This window comes from Danio rerio, chromosome 9 (assembly GCF_052040795.2).
Source record: "Danio rerio strain M-AB ecotype USA chromosome 9, GRCz13ab, whole genome shotgun sequence".
Lineage (NCBI taxonomy): Eukaryota > Metazoa > Chordata > Actinopteri > Cypriniformes > Danionidae > Danio > Danio rerio.
Window position 1 is genome coordinate 4,318,275 of NC_141029.1, and position 18,796 is coordinate 4,337,070.

Sequence of the window (18,796 nt, forward strand, 5' to 3'; positions counted from 1 at the left end):
AAGTCTTAAATAGTTCCACATGCTTGTGTTTTGTAAAGTATGTTGGAGGAAGTTTATTAAGCATTTATTAGTCTATAAATCAGCGCAGATGTTGTGCCGCATCTCTGTCTCTAAATATATTTACTGCAGGTAAAAAAAAAGAATAATAAGAATAATAAACTAAGAAAATACACAATAATGTAAATGTTTGAATATAGGCACTATAGAGTACACTTCAAAGTAAACGGTGAGGTTTTAGAATGCAGTATAAACAAGTGTTTATTCTGTTGTAATGTTTGGGCTATTAAATGAATTTTCTGTATTTATGCATGGCATAAAATTTCGGAACTTACTGTGAGAATGTAAAATACTGATTTGATATTTATGGAGGATGAATTATAAAACAAAGAGATCTAGAAATAACTATAATTTATTAAAGGAACAGTATGTAATTTTTACCAGTACAAGAGCATATTCACAACGACAAGAATTACATGCTACAGGACCAGCCTGATCTCACGAGAAAACGTAAGTATTTTACGTTTTGCCAGCTTAGTGGCTAATTCGTACGAATTCGTACGAGTTCAGTTGTTCGAAATTGTACGATTTTAAAAAGGAGGCGTGGCACCTAACCCCACCCCTAAACCCAACCGTTAATGGGGGATGAGCAAATCGTACTAAAATGTACGAATTAGATCGTACGAATTCGTACGAATTAGCCACTAAACGAAAAAGTTACGAATTGCTGTGAGATTGTGTTGACAGGACTCCTACTACAGGAATCATGTTGATAAATGAGCTGATGTATTCAATACTTCTGATGGTAGTAGAGTATATATGCCATAAATATAGTTTAAGCTTTAGGGTTAGGTTTACATCCTCATTATTATAATTTCCCTCTGATATAGGAATTATAGGAATAATTTGTGGTTAGGGTTAGGTTTAGGAGCAGGAGTTTGGTTTGGACTGAATTTTTCAATAGTATCTGGATGCAGCCTTTATGGTGCAAGCTGAGATTGCATCTCTCAGCGATGCAATGTCAGACACAATTCACTAAATGGAGCTATCCACTGTGAGGGGTGGGGTTAGGTTAGCCCATTATAAGCATTTGATGAGGCTCAGATTGCATCTGCACCAGGCCAACAAATATATTTTGACCCAAGATCATCCCTGCTCACACGATGCAAATTCAAATGATTTTGTTGTCAAAGACAAATTGAAAATCCTAAAAGATTCAAAAAATCCTAGGCTAATGTCTGTCATCTTTTGTCTTTGGTTTGACATATTCACAGACAATGCTTAATGGCCGTTGCGATTAGATTTTTCCTGATGAAGTTCTGATAGTGTCAGAAGATTTCAGACACTTTCATGTAGTGTGACTTCAGCTATGACAAACTACATCAAACCAAACAACAAAGCATAAAATAGGATTCAATGAGCACAACTAAATTCAGTCAGCACAATCAACTTTAAATGTTTATGTTTAAATGTTTATCTTTGTTTACAGTGAGGTACATGTATCACTCTACCGCCAGTCCTTACTTCATACTCGCATCCAATACCTCAGTTTGTCAGAGGAGCATGAATGAAATGTTCCTGAATGAACTGAAACTGCTGCAATGCAGTTAAAGTCAACAAATTAAAAATGAAACATCCAAAATGACATGAAACTGTAAGCCATCTAAGAAATGTGGATAGCATGGTGAGCCCGCTGGAAAACCCCCCCAGCTTAAACCAGCCTAGGCTGGTTGGTTTTAGCTGGTTTACCAGCCTTGTTTTCAAGGGGTTTTGGCCGTTTGGTCTTAGCTGGTCAGGCTGGAAAATGACCAGCTAAAGCCAGCTTGACCAGCCTGGTTATAGCTGGACATAGCTGGTTTTGGCTGGGCTCCCAGCCTGGCTAGGCTGGTCAAGCTGGTTTTAGCTGGTCATCTTCCTGCCTGAACAGTTAAGACCAGGCTGAAAATGGCTGGAAACCAGCCTGAAAAGGACCAAAACCCCTCTAAAACCAGGCTGGTTGACCAGCTAAAACCAGCCAACCAGCCTAGGCTGGTTTAAGCTGGGTTTTTTTCAGTACCCTACAGAAAAATCCAGCTTAAACCAGCTTAGGCTGGTTGGCTGGTTTTAGCTGGTTGACCAGCCTGGTTCAAGAGAGGTTTTGGCCATTTCCAGGCTGGTTTCCAGCTATTTCCAGCCTGGTCTTAGCTGGTCAGGCTGGGAGATGACCAGCTAAAACCAGCTTGACAAGCCTAGCCAGGCTGGGAGTCCAGCCAAAACCAGCTATGTCCAGCTTAAACCAGGCTGGTTTTAGCTGGATTTAGCTGGTCATTTTCCAGCCTGACCAGCTAAGACCAGGCTGGAAATGGCTGGAAACCAGCCTGAAAATTGCCAAAACCCCTCTAAAACCAGGCTGGTTGACCAGCTAAAACCAGCCAACCAGCCTAGGCTGGTTTAAGCTTTTTTTTTCAGTATGGGATGCACTTGATGACGTTATTCAAATTATTTGCTATAACATATAAAACAAAATCATGAAAGAAACATTCAAAAGCAAATCATATTATTGTTTTTTTCAGATTAAGTCAAATAATTTGATTACTGATGTCCATGTAAACATTGTGACTGTCTATCAGTCTGACGTTATTACAACAGACATGGGGATTGCATTCATGCAGTCTGACATGCTACAATCATCCAGAATTTTTAACTATTGCACAGTATGAGCCAGCCTTAAATCTGTAAAATCGTTATTTTACTGTGATCTGTGTAGATTAATAATATTAAACTTAAGCCAATCAAGGTGTGCTTTACCTTCCACAATGATCTCCACAGTAACCTGGCAGCTCCCAGCGTCGTTAACAGCTTCACAGGTGTAACGTCCTCCATCGGCATCCTCTACCTCCTGGACCACCAGACTAAATGTTCCACGGACACTCTGTTCCATAGAATAATGATCTCCTGCTATCAGTAGCTTGCCATTCCTAAACCAGCATACCTGAGGCTCTGGGAAACCACGTACCTGACAGAGATCACATATAAACAGTAGGTGTTAAAAGTCTTGTACATAAAACAGACGGTCAATCACATAAACACAGCAACTCAGCAGTAATCAGTAAACAAGATAGTCCAAGTGAACAAGTGTGGGACAGATGTATCGCAAGAATTCTGCCATTGACCAGCATTCTTGTGTGTGCCAAAAGGAAGCTGTTTGTTGTGTGAAACAAGCCAAGAGTGTGCTCCATAATTAAAAGGTTCAGTGAGACAAATATGAACAGCGTTCTGGAAATGCTTAAAACCCAGTGAACAGAATCTGTATCAGCTTTCATTATTGGTTACTCAGTAACTGCTTATACACCAAGAAGAGAGCTGTGAGCTATTACCTGTGTGTGTGCAGTACTGCATTTTCTTTCCTAGTAACCTAGCATATTACTAATACAATTTCAGTAATAATATTACTGTTATGCCATTGTTCTAACATTTAATATTCTAAAACTCAAATGGAGTGAATACTTTGGATGAAAACATGGCAATTGAGTAGATTTATTCAATCCAAATTGTACATTTTCAGGGTTATGCTAAATAAACTCCCTAGTGGCAAAGTGGTGTAAGTGGTATACAGTTTATAATCATTCATTGATTCATTTTTTTTTCAGCTAAATCCCTTTATTAATCTGGGGTCACCACAGCGGAATGAACCGCCAACTTATCCAGCATGTTTTGACACAGCTCTGGGAAACATCCACACACACACTCATACACTACAGACCAATTAGCCCACCCAATTCACCTGTACCGCATGTCTTTAGACTGTGGGGGAAACCGGAGCACTCAGAGGAAACCCACGCGAACGCAGGGAGAACATGCAAACTCCACATAGAAACGCCAGCTGACCCAGCTGAGGCTTAAACCTGCGACGTTCTTATAATAATCCATATTGTTAGCAAATATTTGAGAAATGTTGTGTGCCTTGTTTGTGTTCCGTCTTGACACAAATTGCTTACTTGGATATGTCACTTCAGTTTTTGTTCTCGCACTCTGATCAGTTGCTGAATATCCAATCAGAGTGCTCTCTTCAGCCTATGGTTGACGCCGATTCTACATGCTGAATCAGGTCAGCTCGATCTAACGTGAACCCATTGAAAGGCAAAGTGTGGAACACACCAAACCAACTAGCTGGACCCAATAGCCAACCGTCACCTTGGTGGTTCCCGGTCTTTACAGCTAAACACTGCAGAGAAGTGTCCCTCAGGATTTGCCATGCTATTCAACTTGCTCAGCACAATTAAGGCACAACTTGCCTTAGCAAGCAAAACTATGCAGCCTTTTTTATCCATCCTGAGAAGTAACTATTAAAATCTTCTATCTAGTCTGAAAATGTCTATTAAGGACAGCGTATGGATAACCTTCCCAAATTAAGCCTCTCTTATACCAGTGTAGGCATGTTTCATTTCCGCAGATTTCAAAAAGATGGTCTAACGTTGTACACTGGAGGCAAACCAGAGTAAAACCATGAAACACAATCTTTCTCTTGTTGCCTGCAAACCCGCGGAGCCATACATTGACTTCAAATGAAACAAAAATCAGAGGAAACTGCTAACTACTGCCAGCTGCGATGGATTTCAGATCGAATATACAAATTTATACGGCTCGATGGCTAGTAGACAACAGAGTGATTCCAGATGCCCTTCCAAAACTCCAAGGCTAAAATGAGAGCAAGACTTTACCGTACAGCAGCGATCTTTAGGAGCGTGTCAACATTGGCCTCTCTTCTTTTCCATAAAATGTTGCCTCGCGGTGACAGGTCTACTTCATTGCAGATTTGCCCAAAAATAGCAATATTAGGTCTGAATTTTCTATTAAATCAGAGCAGTGCTGGTATTTCCTCTGTGTCTGCTGCTGTTTTTTCTCTTGTGCACGCTCTCAGTTTGAAGTCTGTACTCTGAGACTTGTGGTCAAGGCTCTACCTCAAAAATCCAGCAGCACTCACATCCGATGCTGAGGGAAAGAAAAACACAGGGTTGTTTGCACAAAACCTCTGCTGTTTTCTTGTTTTCTCTCATACAACAGCACTAGAAGGGAATAGAGAAGACAATAGTGTTTTCACCAATGGAGGGAATCAGCCACATAAGGACAGGCAAAACCAGAACATACAAACAGAGGTTTACAACAGTTTGAAGTGTCAAGCCTGTGTCTGGATTGATAGTACTAGGTTGATTGAGTACAGTGTACAGTTGGGGTGCAGCTCTAACAAAACTTTCTGGACTGCATGATGAACAGCACTCCTTAAAATAAAGCACTTTTCGACAATAAATAAATATAAATAAAAATAGATATCTAGAGCTTGCATTTCACGGTTTTGCTTCAAAGTATCATGTTTACTCCTTACTTTTCTCCACATGGAGACAAGAGAGCTGTCATTCAATATAGGACAAAACAAAGCAACTGGCATGAGTAAAAATAAGACTTAAAACATTGTTATGAGCTGTAATAGTTTATTCATTCTTTATTTAAACACAAAGCTGTCAGAAACGAAAAACTGCTGGATGGAGCATACACTAACCTAAGTATTATTCAGTCACATAAGGTGCCAACATGGCTTGAAAGACAAGCATTAAAATGGATGTGATCGTATTCACTAAAGGTCAACATGATTCCTGGATAAGTCTGTGTTATTTAGCGGTTGTTATCTGGTAATTATATACCTCAGAATGTCGCAACTGACCAGTCAGAATCAAGTATTCTAGACACCGGTGTAATAAACAGAAATAAAGCCAAACTCTGTATAAAGTAAACATGCTGATGCTGTGGTTGAAGTTGTTTAATCATCAAATGCTGTGATCCCAAGAGATTTAACCTGTTCTTTAAGTTGCTACAGTATGAGCACAGTAATTTATAACATGTAATTGATGATTGGAGTTGTATTACTAGAAAATATTCCACACCTGAGGTCAACATAGGCTCATTCTGAAAACATAGCCCCATATACATTTCTGGAGATCGTAAATTATGTAGCCAGTAGTATGTATGGCTGCATTTAAAAAATGAATGATATAGGGTGGTATGACACTGTTCCTTTTACCAGCTGACCACTTATAACCGTATGAATGGCTTTTCCCACCCAGACAGTTTGTCCAGTAGCTCGCCATGTACCTTGGCAGACACCACCTGTCATGACTGTCAGTAACCACCTGAGGGCGCTGTAGTTCACGGACTCTGAGAATTAACTACAGCGCCCAAAAGACTACAAGTCCATACATACCACGCGCATACCACCCGGTCCACGTACCTGTTTCCTGTTAATTTCCTGGACTATTTATACAACGATTCCACCCCTGTTTTTCACTGCGTCGTTTATCTTTCTTGTCTCCGTATTCCAGTAAGTCTAATATTTCGAGTTTTGATTCCTGAGCCATGTCTCTGTTTTGTGTTTCTTGTTTTGTTGTTTATTTGTACTTTGCACTTTGGACACCTTGTTTTTCTGTTTGATGCACATTGTAAATAAACTGCACTTGGATCCGCACCTTTTTGTTCCCGTTTGATCTTGCTAACGTGACACCACCGAGCTCCGATGACCACAACAACGGGGTTTGACTTCAGTAAAGAACGGTTACAGACGACAAAAACAAAAGGCAAAAAATAAAACAAGTAAATAACAAGGTGAGAATGTGGTAAAATCTGAAAGCGTGGTAAAATCAGGCTGCGGCAAGGGCTTTTCTTTTTCTAGATTGCATTTTTAAAACTGACAGTTGGATGTTAGAAAGTGGGTGGGTGGGTCAATTGGTGCTTTGAAAATACTATTGGTTGGATTTAGGAAAGGAGGAGCATGGGTCAGTAGATCAGTCAGTCAGTTAGTCAGTCATTCGACAGCAGTCTCTGATGGACCTACAGAAGAACATCAGGCGTGAACAGCACTCGTGAGAGAAATTTGAGATCTCAAAAAGCGAAACACAGCGACCTCTGACACATTTGGAAAAATTAGCAAAAAAACAAACCCCCTGGGACGTATTTGGCACTCTCCAGAAATGTATATAGTGGTACGTTTTTAGAATGCGCCTGGGTTGCCTGAGGTGTAACGGCCACTTTGCTTTATTTTTTAAATATGACTGGTTGTCATTGTGAAGTTTCACAAACTAATTTCAAGAGGAGCATGTGATATGATTGACTGCAGCTGGTCACCCATCTACAATCATTAGTTAGCCAATCAGATAAATCCAAACTCACTATAAGAAGCCTAGCAAAACTACTCCCTTACCTTCATTTTCCGAAGAAACCCCCCATCCACCCCTTTCCTCCACCACAGGGAGCTCCCGAGAACCACCTGATCTCGTACTCCCCGTACATGTTCTATTGACCAGGCGGGAGCCCTGGGCTCAACTATCTCCGAGCTCAGTGTTCTCTCCCAGGACAGCATGCCAAACCTGCTAACATTTGTCAAACAATATCTAAGTGTGAACTCTTGAAATTCTTTATGTACACTACTAGTGTCAAGCAAGAGAGACACTAAATACACTCTCATGCCCTGTTTACACTAGTGCGTTTTAGTTTTAAAACGGTGTTTCAGATCAAAAATGATCCGCGTCCACACTAGCGCTTCACCTATCGTTTCTGAACATATCTCCGTCCACACCACGCCACCAAAAAATATATCACGTGACCATTCGCGCACTCTGGGCATGCGCGTTCTAGTATTAACAGAAAGCATGCGTCCCGCTCGTCATTTGGTCATTGTTAGTCAACAAACGCCGGTTGAACAATGAATGCGATGGCTAAGAAAGCAAGAGAGGTATTTTTGTGGACAGACGACGAGGTCGAGTTGTTACTAAACGTAACCAATGAATAACTGCACAATGGAGCCTAAAACAGACAATAGTGCAAACAACGCTCCCATTTCTGTGTCCATGTTGTTGTTTACAGTGAAGGCTGGTCTGCTGTCTTCCGGGAGCGTTATAGTCATGTGATAGAGGCTTGACGAATAAGGGAAGGATACGCAATGGCACGAAAGCCCCAATCAGTTAGCGAATCTCAGCACCCCGCCTCCGTTTTCAGATGTCTCCGTTTTTCATCATACACACTGAGACGGAGCAGCAGCGTTTTAGAATAAAAACGGCCTTCTCCGTTTTCGGCGCTCGAAAACTCTGACGTAGTGTGGACGGATGGCGTAACCATAGCAAAACTTATGTGTTTTCAAACTAAAAAGCATTAGTGTAAACGGGGCCTCAGTGCATATGAATAGATGTACAGTGATTAGAGCAATGGTAGGAATATACTGTGGCTCAAAAGTACAAATACTTTTGGTTGGTACTGGATGTCCACATACAAAAACAACAACAAAACATCTGGCTTTTACTAATACATCAATATTGTTTAAAATGCTACAAAATCACTAGCAATTCAAATCTACTCATCTTTCAATGAGTCCTTTAGTCCTTTTAACTGCTGCCAACAAACTTTGCTCTGAGGCATCTTTTCTTTAGTGCTATACAATTAGGTTTTCATTGATGGCAATGGCTTTTTTTGCCATCTAAACATGATGACAGCTGCTTGACCAAAACAATGTTGAGTTAATAAAAAAAAATTGTGCAGACTCACATCACATGCAGATTTTTGGAGGTTCTTTGAGCTGATCTACAGTCAATTTTGGGATGTTCCACCTGGCTCTCATTACGGGGCCTCAGACAAATATTCACTAATGACTTGCTGTTATTGAAAGCCATCCAAAACTTCGCAAAGCACATGCTTACATAGCTTATAACCACATTTTATAAAAGAGTCATGTCATGCTCAATTTACTGTATTCTGAACTATGCGTTCAGTAATGTATACATGCCTCACACTGTGACAAACAATCCACTCACACACTTTATGAATGAAGTGTGATCTGACTATAAGTGTATACACTAAACTTGCATCTACTGAACCTCAACGGCAGCAAAAGATTTGTTTTAGGTAAATTGGCTCAAAATTATGCTATAATGCTACTTGATGAACATATTGTTTAATTTGTAATGTGCAGTAAAATGTGCTAACTTGTTTTATCTACAACAGATTGTTGTCATTCTGGTGATGTTTTATTATATTGGTTGCTGTATATTCATCACAACGGTTTTGAATTAAATGTCCTGTGAATGGTGTTGGAAAGCCCCCTACATTACCTCATACTATGCCCAATATTGTCTAAAATTAAAGCAAGTATTCGATAAACACAAACAGCAAGTCTTTGAGCTCTTTTTATTTTGATTTGTGTTTTATGGTTTAAACTTAACAGCATTTTTATGTTTACACTGACAATGTTTCGAAGCCATCATATTACACTATGTTAGAATGACACATGGAATAGCTTCAAAAGCATACAAGAAGTCCTAACAAAAATGAAAGATGTCAAACCCAAGTCTTTAACTCCACTAATTTACTCGCACTTAACTACGCTAATTATTCTCTTTATTCTCTATGTCCACCTGGGGATACTCATCCCAGTGCCACTGATTCGATCCAAGACCAGCGACGAGATGGTCCCGAGGTTTCCATAATCCTGGACCAGGCTGTATCCTGAGCAGCTGCTGTGGGGGTCATGGAGGAGTGGAGAGCAGACGAGTCTTTGCTGAGGTCTAGCGTTCTCCAGCGTCCGATACCTAGACTGCATCTCTGCACAAGACGCTTGCCAATAGGAGAAATGGTCGTGCCCAACTGAGCCTGGTTTCTCTCGAGGTATCATGTCGAATGTTAATTCAGGCTTTATATTAGGTAAGCTATTAAGATTAACTGTTGTTATCATCATTTCTCACAAACGTTACGTGAGATCTGCTTCCTAAGGGCAGCCGAGGGCGGCAATTGAGGCATGCTGCTGACAGGCATTGGGAACGGTGGGCGGGGATGACTTGCCTTAAAGGCCCAGTGCAAAAAAACAGCAACAACCTTTTTCCAGCTATAATACAGATGCTTCAAACAGCTATAATAAATACTCTGATGGGTGTTTTGAGCTGAAACTTTACAGACACATTCTGGGGACACAAAAGACTTATAATAAATATGAAAAAAGGGGTAACCTATGTGCCCTTTAAACGTTTGGAACAATGTAAGTACATAATCAGCAAAATATATGACACTTCTAGTGGTTTATGAATATTTAATAGAAAATAATGATATGTATTGTGGCTTTAGGTTGAATTAATTGTCAGACAAGGCAAACAGAAGTGAAATGAATTTCTGTACTGTGCCCTCTATGCTTTCAGGTATTGTAATTAACTATCGTAGCTTTAACGGGCAGTGCACGGTTGCTCTAAACGTCCCTTAGGTCATGAACGTTTACACAGTAAACTGATACGCACCGCTCACATTCCACTGGGTAGTGGGCCGAAACATTAGGCTGTTGTTTGACGGTGAGTTCAACCTCATGTTTCTCCCTGCGTTTCTTTCCTGTTATCACTTTTTCCTGGCTTCACCTTCACTGTTAAAACCTGGCGAGGTCATGTACCTGAAATACTGCAGCACAATCAGTTCAGAGGCTCCCAGAGCACTCAAACACACCGATATCATTAACACATGCTGCTCTCCACTGCACAGAACCTGTTCTGTTCCAGGGCCTTTATGTTTTATCATCATCTGTGCACTTTTTTTTTTTGTTCTAACACACTAGTACTTTAATTTTGAACATTCAGATCAAGTACATCAACATGTGACAGCATGTATGCAGATTGTTTTAATACTGTTAGCATACAATGATTCACCTCATGACATGAATTAATTTAACATATAAATATATCACGTTTGATTTGATTTCCATTTTCTGCATTTACAGTGCATCCGGAAAGTACTCATAGCGCATGTTACAGCCTTATTCCGAAATGGATTCAATTCATTTATTTCCTTAAATTCAGAGCAGGTGCAAATTGTAACCACAGGGAGTGACACATACAACTGAGGTGAGATCCAAATGCAGGTTTATTTGTTGTCAGGCAAGCAATGGTCAATACAGGTGCAAACGGGTATGCGTAGGCAGTCCAGAATCGTAATCAGTAACAGGCGAGAGGTCAAAAGGCAGGCGGCAGGCAGGGAGAACAAGAATACAAGGCTAGGTCTAAACACGGGTAAACAAGACAAGAAAACCGCGTTGTAGTTTTACTTACAGTGAACAAGACTCAGCAAACTGAACGGGTGAGTGTGTGGCTTAAATAGTGTGTCTTTGACAATCCTCAGGTGGTGTGAATGTAATCAGTGTAGATAAGGAAGCATGTGTGTCTGGGCGAAGTGCATGTATGAATATGTAGTCCAGAAATGGCAGAATTGTAGTCCATTAGTTATTGTGAGAGAGATGCAGCAATCAATGGAGTTGTGATCGTTGGTGATTGTGACACAAATGACCCTCGGAAGAGAAATTTGAGATCTCAAAAAGCGTACAGAGCAGCCTCCGGTGGATTTGCGAAAACAAAAACAGCAAAAAAACGTAAATCCTGGGACATATTTGGTGCTCTCCAGAAATGTATATAGGGGTACGTTTTCAGAATGAGCCTTGGTTGTTTTAAACATTTTTCCCTGCATTTGTTTAAAAAAAAAAAATGCCATCCACATGGAAACGCAAAAATGCACTGCGATGCACGTAAAGGGCACGTCAAACCAACAGGTGGAGATAATGACACTTGTACGCTGAGTTCACACCAAAGGCGCATCCAACCCGGGCTCATTGTGGAAACGTAGCCCCGCGGACGTTTCTGCAGACCGCGATTTACGTCCCGGGAGGTACGTATTCGAGCATTTTTTTGTTTTCGCGGATCCGCGAGAGGCCGCTGTGCACCCTTTTTCGCGTCTCGGGCGGGCGCCTCTCAGGAGCGCGCGGCGTTCGCGCCCGCACCGTTCTCACGCGAAAAGCCGCCGGATCGGGAAAAAAAAAAAAACAGCAAAAGCCCTCGTCTTCGATTTCGACCGCGTTTTCGGATCTCGCCGCGTTCTCGCCCTCATTTTTCGGATTCCGTTTTTCGTCTCACCTGATTTCCGGAACCTGCTGTTCCCCGGACTCGATCCCGGTCGTCGTCCACTGCGGCCGGCTCCTCCTCCTCGTCCGGGGCCTTCGCTCCGCCGACGCAACGCTGTGAGCTAGGCGGACAAACTGATTGCGTCGGGAAAGCCCTCCACTCGGAGGCGAGCCGTCGGCCGGCGAGCGCAATAGGAGGGGCGGAGCGGCGCCACACCGCCCCGCGGCGTTCGCTCGAAAAAAAACAAACGCGGCCTTTACGTACCTCCGGCCACGTAAATCGCGGTCTCCAGAAACGTCCGCGGGGGTACGTTTCCAGAATGAGCTTGGGTTGGGCGAATCTATACCTGTCAACATTGGGATGTGAAAATAAGCAATATGCGCAACATAACAACCCCCCCCCCCAACCCCCCCCCACCCCCACCAATTTAAAATGTCCCCAAATTACTAGTACTAGTGTACATAGTGGGGCATGAGGGAAATATACTGACATTCTCCAGCATTTCCAAATTAAAAGGGAGTCTTTAGCATTTTTTAAAAGCTCCCTTTTCATAGGTCAAAGATGCTGGAATATTGTGAATGCCAGATGTAACCATAATAAAACTTGTGTTTTACAAAATGCATTAGTGTAAATGCCAGCAGATTTAGGTATTTCATGTTCATGAATTTTGTGTACACGTACAAGACTGATGTGATGGTCAAAATAAAGTTGACAGAGAAATGTTAAACTGAGAGAAAGACGAAACAGACGAAGAGAAAGGGGAAAATAGAGCAGTGAATTTGCAGAAGTAAAAGTCTACTACATCTGTATCCAATAAGTTCCTGTTGTGTCCAATTTTTCATAAAGTCAATGTCTGACTGCCTCTCACAAACAGGGAGAGAATGTGGCGTGTGTGTGGGGGTGGGTGTAACATTACTTTACTGTTATTATTGGTCATACAAGTTAATGACAAACCAATAACCCTAGTATTAAACTCGTATTGTGTGTGTAACATAAGGACATGGATGCCCTTGCAAGCAGATCATTTCTGAAAGTTGAAAAATGCTTCTAAAACGCATTAGCTTACATGAATTCCATTCATTCAAGCAAAACTGAGCTGGTGTAGCTGATCCACAGGCACTTCCTTTCCTCATGCTGAGGACCAGCAAACCATTCCTTACACAGCATTTTTGCTTCTACATTCAATTGAAATCTTAAAAGAGTCAATGTATATAGAAAATATAAAGAATGATATACTATATGCATATAAAAATGTTCTACTTTTCATACAGTATACTGAAAAGAATATACAGTATATTTACAACATTACAATGTAAGAACTATGCAATAAAATATGCTACCAAAATACACTGACCACATATTTAAATACATGCAATATACACTTACCGGCCCACCTTATTAGGTACATCTGTCTAACTGCTAGGTAACGCAAATTTCTTATCAGCCAATCACATGGCAGCAACTCAATGCATTTCGGCATGTAGACATAGTCAAGACGATCTGTTGCAATCTAGCATCAGAATGGGGAAGAAAGATGTGACTTTGAATGTGGCATGGTTGTTGGTGCCAGACAGGCTGGTCTGAGTATTTCCAGCCTGATCTCACGAGAAAACGTAAGTATTTTACGTTTTGCCAGTTTAGTGGCTAATTCGTACGAATTCGTTCGAGTTAAGTCGTACGAAATGGTACGATTTTAAAAAGGAGGCGTGGCACCTAACCCCACACCTAACCCCATCCGTCATTGGGGGATAAGCAAATCGTACTAAATTGTACGAATTAGATTGTACGAATTCATACGAATTAGCCACTAAATCAAAAAGTTACGAATTGCCGTGAGATTATGTTGGTATTTCAGAAACTGCTGACCTACTGTGATTTTCACACACAACCATCTCTAGGGTTTACAGAGAATGGTGTCATCAGTAAACACGTCTGCTGGTTCCCGCCATTGAATGAGTGAGTTTTAGCTACTTGTACATTAAGGTAGCATTCAGAAAAAACAAAACACCGGCAAAGAAACTTGATACAGAGGAACATAACATAACCTACTGCCAGCTAGTGTTTCGGAAGTGTTATTGCACAGTAACACAAACAGCACGCAGAAGGATAAATGCACGGCTACGTGTAAGGCATCATGTTGATTGCTCGATACAGAAGTATAAATCGGCTTTTAGCAGTACGAAGGGCATACCTGTCAACCCTCCCGTTTTTCCAGGATTCTCCCGTATTTTACTGTTCCATCCCGTAAAGGTATTTTCCCGTATTTCTCCCATATTTTCACACTTTCTCTGGACAGCTGAGCCTCCATATACGCAACCCATACCCCTTGCTCTAAAGCGTGAGTCTCCTGTGCTTTCGCTTTGTTTAGGAATAAAAACACTTATAAATAAATGTAAAAAATGGCACGATTTCATTTCCTTTTGATTACAGGTGCCGTTGCCCATCCTATACAATCCTTAAAACAGTCATATAATGGTGCATGACTGTCAGCTGACGCGCTCCATAGTGATAAACAGATGCTGCTTCCCAAACGAATTCTGTACACGTGATTTGAAGCTGAGAGAAAGTCTGGCTTTTGGGTGTGGGTTTAAACACACATACACACATAATTAAAAATAATAACATATATGTCGATCTTGGTGTTTTTTTTTTCCCAAACACAACTAATTTCGTCTTAAATGAGCATAAAAAGTTGAATGATTTCATTATAAAGTTAGATGTGTGCATTTTAAAAGTGACACCGGTTATTTAATGTAATAAAAAAATCTTAATAAATGAGAGATTCATTCGTTGCTCTTTAATCAGAATGTGCAAGTTATACAGTGGAGAAACAGCCAATGAGATTGATAGCTTGATTCTATTTCATTATAATAGCTATTAATTTTAATAAGCTGTTTTTTTTTTTGGTGGGGGTGGGGGGGGGTCCCTTATTTTGGTGGGCATATCTCTTATTTTCACATCCCAATGTTGACAGATATGACAAAGGGTTAGTATGCAGCCAATGAAAACAACTTAGCAACTAACATAACAATCAACAAACTGTGGTGAAGAATTAGATTTGTCTCACTGACGAAGTTATAATGTAAACGTAATGATGTTTTAAATAATGTTCAGAGAACCTTAATTGAACATGAGACTGAAAAGTTCTTAAAGCATTTTGAATGACATCATTATTAAAAAATACACTAATGTTTTGTCGAAAAACTGGACGTTTTGAACATTATTGCAAAAAAATGTTACTTAAATGGTAATGTTAGTGTCACACCTGCTGCAGTGCCCTCTGGTGGTTTTCAAGGGCACCAGTTTTTGTTTTTGTTTTTGTGTTTTGTATCCTAGTCATGTGATCACTCCTTGTTTCCAGCTGTCCCTCATTGTCTAATTAGTTCTCTCTTTATAAGCCCTGTTATGTTGTGTTTAGTTTGCCTTTGGATTTTTCAATGTTCTGTTTAGGTTTGTCGTGCTTTATTCGTAATCTGGTTCATCGTGTTTGGTTTGTTTGTTTGTTCACTTTGTTTAGTATCATTACTATGTTTTTGGATACCTGTTTAGTTTGTGTTTGATTCACTTTTGAGCTTAATTTTTGCACTTCATGTTTTCCTCGATTTTGGTACCTTGCCTGTCCCTTTGTCATTTTTTTGGGGATCTTTATTGTTTGACAATAAATGTGTTTTGCTGCATTTGGACTTTTCCCTTGTTTTTGTGATACCCATTCGTGACATAATCCAAAGGCAAACTAAACACAACATAACAGGGCTTATAAAGAAAGAACTAATTAGACAATGAGGGACAGCTGGAAACAAGGAGTGATCACATGACTAGGATACAAAACACAAAAACCAAAACAAAAACTGGTGCCCTTGAAAACCACCAGAGGGCACTGCAGCAGGTGTGACAGTTAGGGGAACATTTTTATAACCAAAAATTAACCGTGTTATTTTCACTCATTTCTCTAATCCAACTTAGTAAAAGCATCTATGTTTGATAATGTCATTTATATGATTTACAATATATTCCCTATGTATTAAAGGGCACCTATGGTGAAAAATCTACTTTTCAAGCTGTTTGGACAGACATGTGTGTAAGTATAGTGTATATACTGTCATATTGGGGTGAAATAAACACACCCAGTCCTTTTTTTCAAATTTAACAACATAAAAACGGTGGACCAATTGGAGCGGTTTTCAGATCGACCGCAACTTGACGTAGGAGTGCGGTCCCCCCGCCCACCAATGTTGATTGACAGCTGCGCGCATTAACATGTCTCGGTAGTAATGCATATAATCATATCGACAAGGCAGGACGAGCGCAAAGCAACCGGGAATAAAAGGACTGTTCAGTTTGCCCGGATCATCAATCATCATCAAAAGTGATCAAGAGTGAGTTTTACAAGTTTAACATGTTTTAAAATGTGTGCACGTGTATAATGAAGTACAGCGATTCACTTCAGATACACTTTATCAGCACAGCTGCGTGTCTCACTGTCTCTCTATGTGTGTGTGTCTGCGCTATGTATGTGTGTGTGTGTCTGCATGTCTACGCTATGTATGTGTGTGTATGTGTCTGCGCTACGTGTCTGTGCTATGTGTGTATGTGTGTCTGCATGTCTACGCTATGTGTGTGTGTGTGTATGTGTCTGCGCTACGTGTCTGTGCTATGTGTGTCTGCATGTCTATGCTATGTATATGTGTGTATGTGTCTGCGCTACGTGTCTGTGCTATGTGTGTGTGTGTGTCTGCGTGTCTACGCTATGTGTGTGTGTGTGTCTGCGTGTCTACGCTATGTATGTGTGTGTCTGCACTATGTGTCTGTGCTATGTGTGTGTGTGTGTGTGTGTCTGCGCTATGTGTGTGTGTGTGTGTCTGCGCTATGTATGTGTGTGTGTGTCTGCGCTACGTGTCTGTGCTAAGTGTGTGTGTGTGTGTGTCTGCGTGTCTACGCTATGTATGTGTGTGTCTGCGCTATGTGTCTGTGCTATGTGTGTGTGTCTGCACTATGTATGTGTGTGTGTGTGTGTGTGTCTGCGCAACGTGTCTGTGCTAAGTGTGTGTGTGTCTGTGTGTCTACGCTATATATGTGTGTGTCTGCGCTACGTGTCTGTGCTATGTGTGTGCGTCTGCGCTATGTATGTGTGTGTGTGTCTGCGCTACGTGTCTGTGCTAAGTGTGTGTGTGTGTCTGCGTGTCTACGCTATGTATGTGTGTGTCTGCGCTATGTGTCTGTGCTATGTGTGTGTGTCTGCACTATGTATGTGTGTGTGTGTGTGTGTGTCTGCGCAACGTGTCTGTGCTAAGTGTGTGTGTGTCTGTGTGTCTACGCTATATATGTGTGTGTCTGCGCTACGTGTCTGTGCTATGTGTGTGCGTCTGCGCTATGTATGTGTGTGTGTGTCTGCGCTACGTGTCTGTGCTAAGTGTGTGTGTGTCTACGCTATGTATGTGTGTGTGTGTCTGCGCTACGTGTCTGTGCTAAGTGTGTGTGTCTGCATGTCTATGCTGTGTATGTGTTTGCGTCTGCGCTACGTGTCTGTTCTATGTGTGTGTGTGTCTGCGCTGTGTGTGCGTAAACTCATAGTTGCAACTCCACAAAAAAATGCATCAAATACTGATTGGTAAAGTTCTTATTGTAGTTTTTCCCACAAATGTTACGTGAGATCTGCTTCCTGAGGCAGCCGAGGGCGGCGATTGAGGCATGCTGCTGACAGGCATTGGGAACGGTGGGCGGGGATGACTCGCCTTAAAGGCCCAGTGCAAAAAAGACAGCAACAACCTTTAATACAGACACTTTAAACAGCTATAATAAATACTCTGATGGGTGTTTTGAGCTGAAACTTTACAGACACGTTCTGGGGACACAAAAGACTTATAATAAATATGAAAGAAAAGGGGGTAACCTATGTGCCCTTTAAAAGTTTTTGCGTTCTGCATTGAGCACTTCTTTGTTAAAGCTGAGAGGCACTGTGTGCTGAGAAATGTATCTGCTTCTCATGAGAGCGTCAGAGAAAATGCTACATTGTGAACTCACACTGTGACCTTGTCTCACAGAGTCAGACGCTCGACTGCAGTTTATCCTGTCCAAGACCTGCCACAATAATGATGATTAAAAACTGATTCTAGCATGTGCTGTTGGCAAGTGCCTAACATAAGTCCATAAACAGCTTGCGGGCAGCCTGTGGCACTGACTGCACAATCACACATATGTAGAGGGACAAAAACAAACAACACCAGAAACCTAAAGGGATTTTCATTCATTTAACTGTCGCCACAGTGGAATGAACCGCCAACTTATCCAGAATTTGTTTTACACAGCGGATGCCCTTCCAGCTGCAACCCAGTACTGGGAAACATCCATACACATTCATTCACACACATACACTACGGACAATTTAGTAAAAATGATGACCGTTTACATTTTTGGGTGACCTATCCTTTTAAGTTTTGGTTGAACTATTTTTTTTTTTAATGAGACTTTTTTTCTGTTGAATACAAAAAAGATATTCCGAAATATTAGGGAATCCAGTTTTTACTACTATAGAAGTAAATGATTACAGGTTTCTATTTTTGATCAGGAGTATAAAAAAACTATTGAAACCACTTAAGGGTGAGTAAGCTTTCATTTTTGGGGTGAATTATTCCTATAAGTAAGCTTATTAAAAATAAAAACAAAAACTTTACTAAAAATCTGCATTGAACCCTCATGTCTCAGGGTAACGTCTGATGCTTGACTTCACCTCTCAGTAGCCTGAAAGAAAACAAGAGTACAACAGGAAACTAGCCGTCACAAGACAAAGGTATTTTAATCCCTGTTTGTTCTCTTATTGCTGTCTCAAAGAAGGACTAGAGCGGACCACAGCACACTGA

The 18,796-nt window shown here is 40.9% G+C and overlaps 1 protein-coding gene across 12 annotated transcripts in view; it reads right to left on the reverse strand.

The window, feature by feature from the left end:
• mylka (myosin, light chain kinase a) overlaps nucleotides 1-18,796 on the reverse strand; it is a 125,630-nt gene that overhangs the window by 87,790 nt on the left and 19,044 nt on the right. For 4 of the 12 annotated variants that reach the window (XM_087267340.1, XM_087267339.1, XM_087267338.1 and 1 more), the window contains exon 3: nucleotides 2,785-2,992. In XM_087267340.1, the coding sequence (XP_087123466.1) occupies nucleotides 2,785-2,992 (208 nt within the window). Of the gene's footprint in view, nucleotides 1-2,784; nucleotides 2,993-4,697; nucleotides 5,238-18,796 lie in introns of those variants that run through there. The other 8 variants (XM_087267347.1, XM_087267345.1, XM_087267344.1 and 5 more) reach the window with 7 other exon arrangements.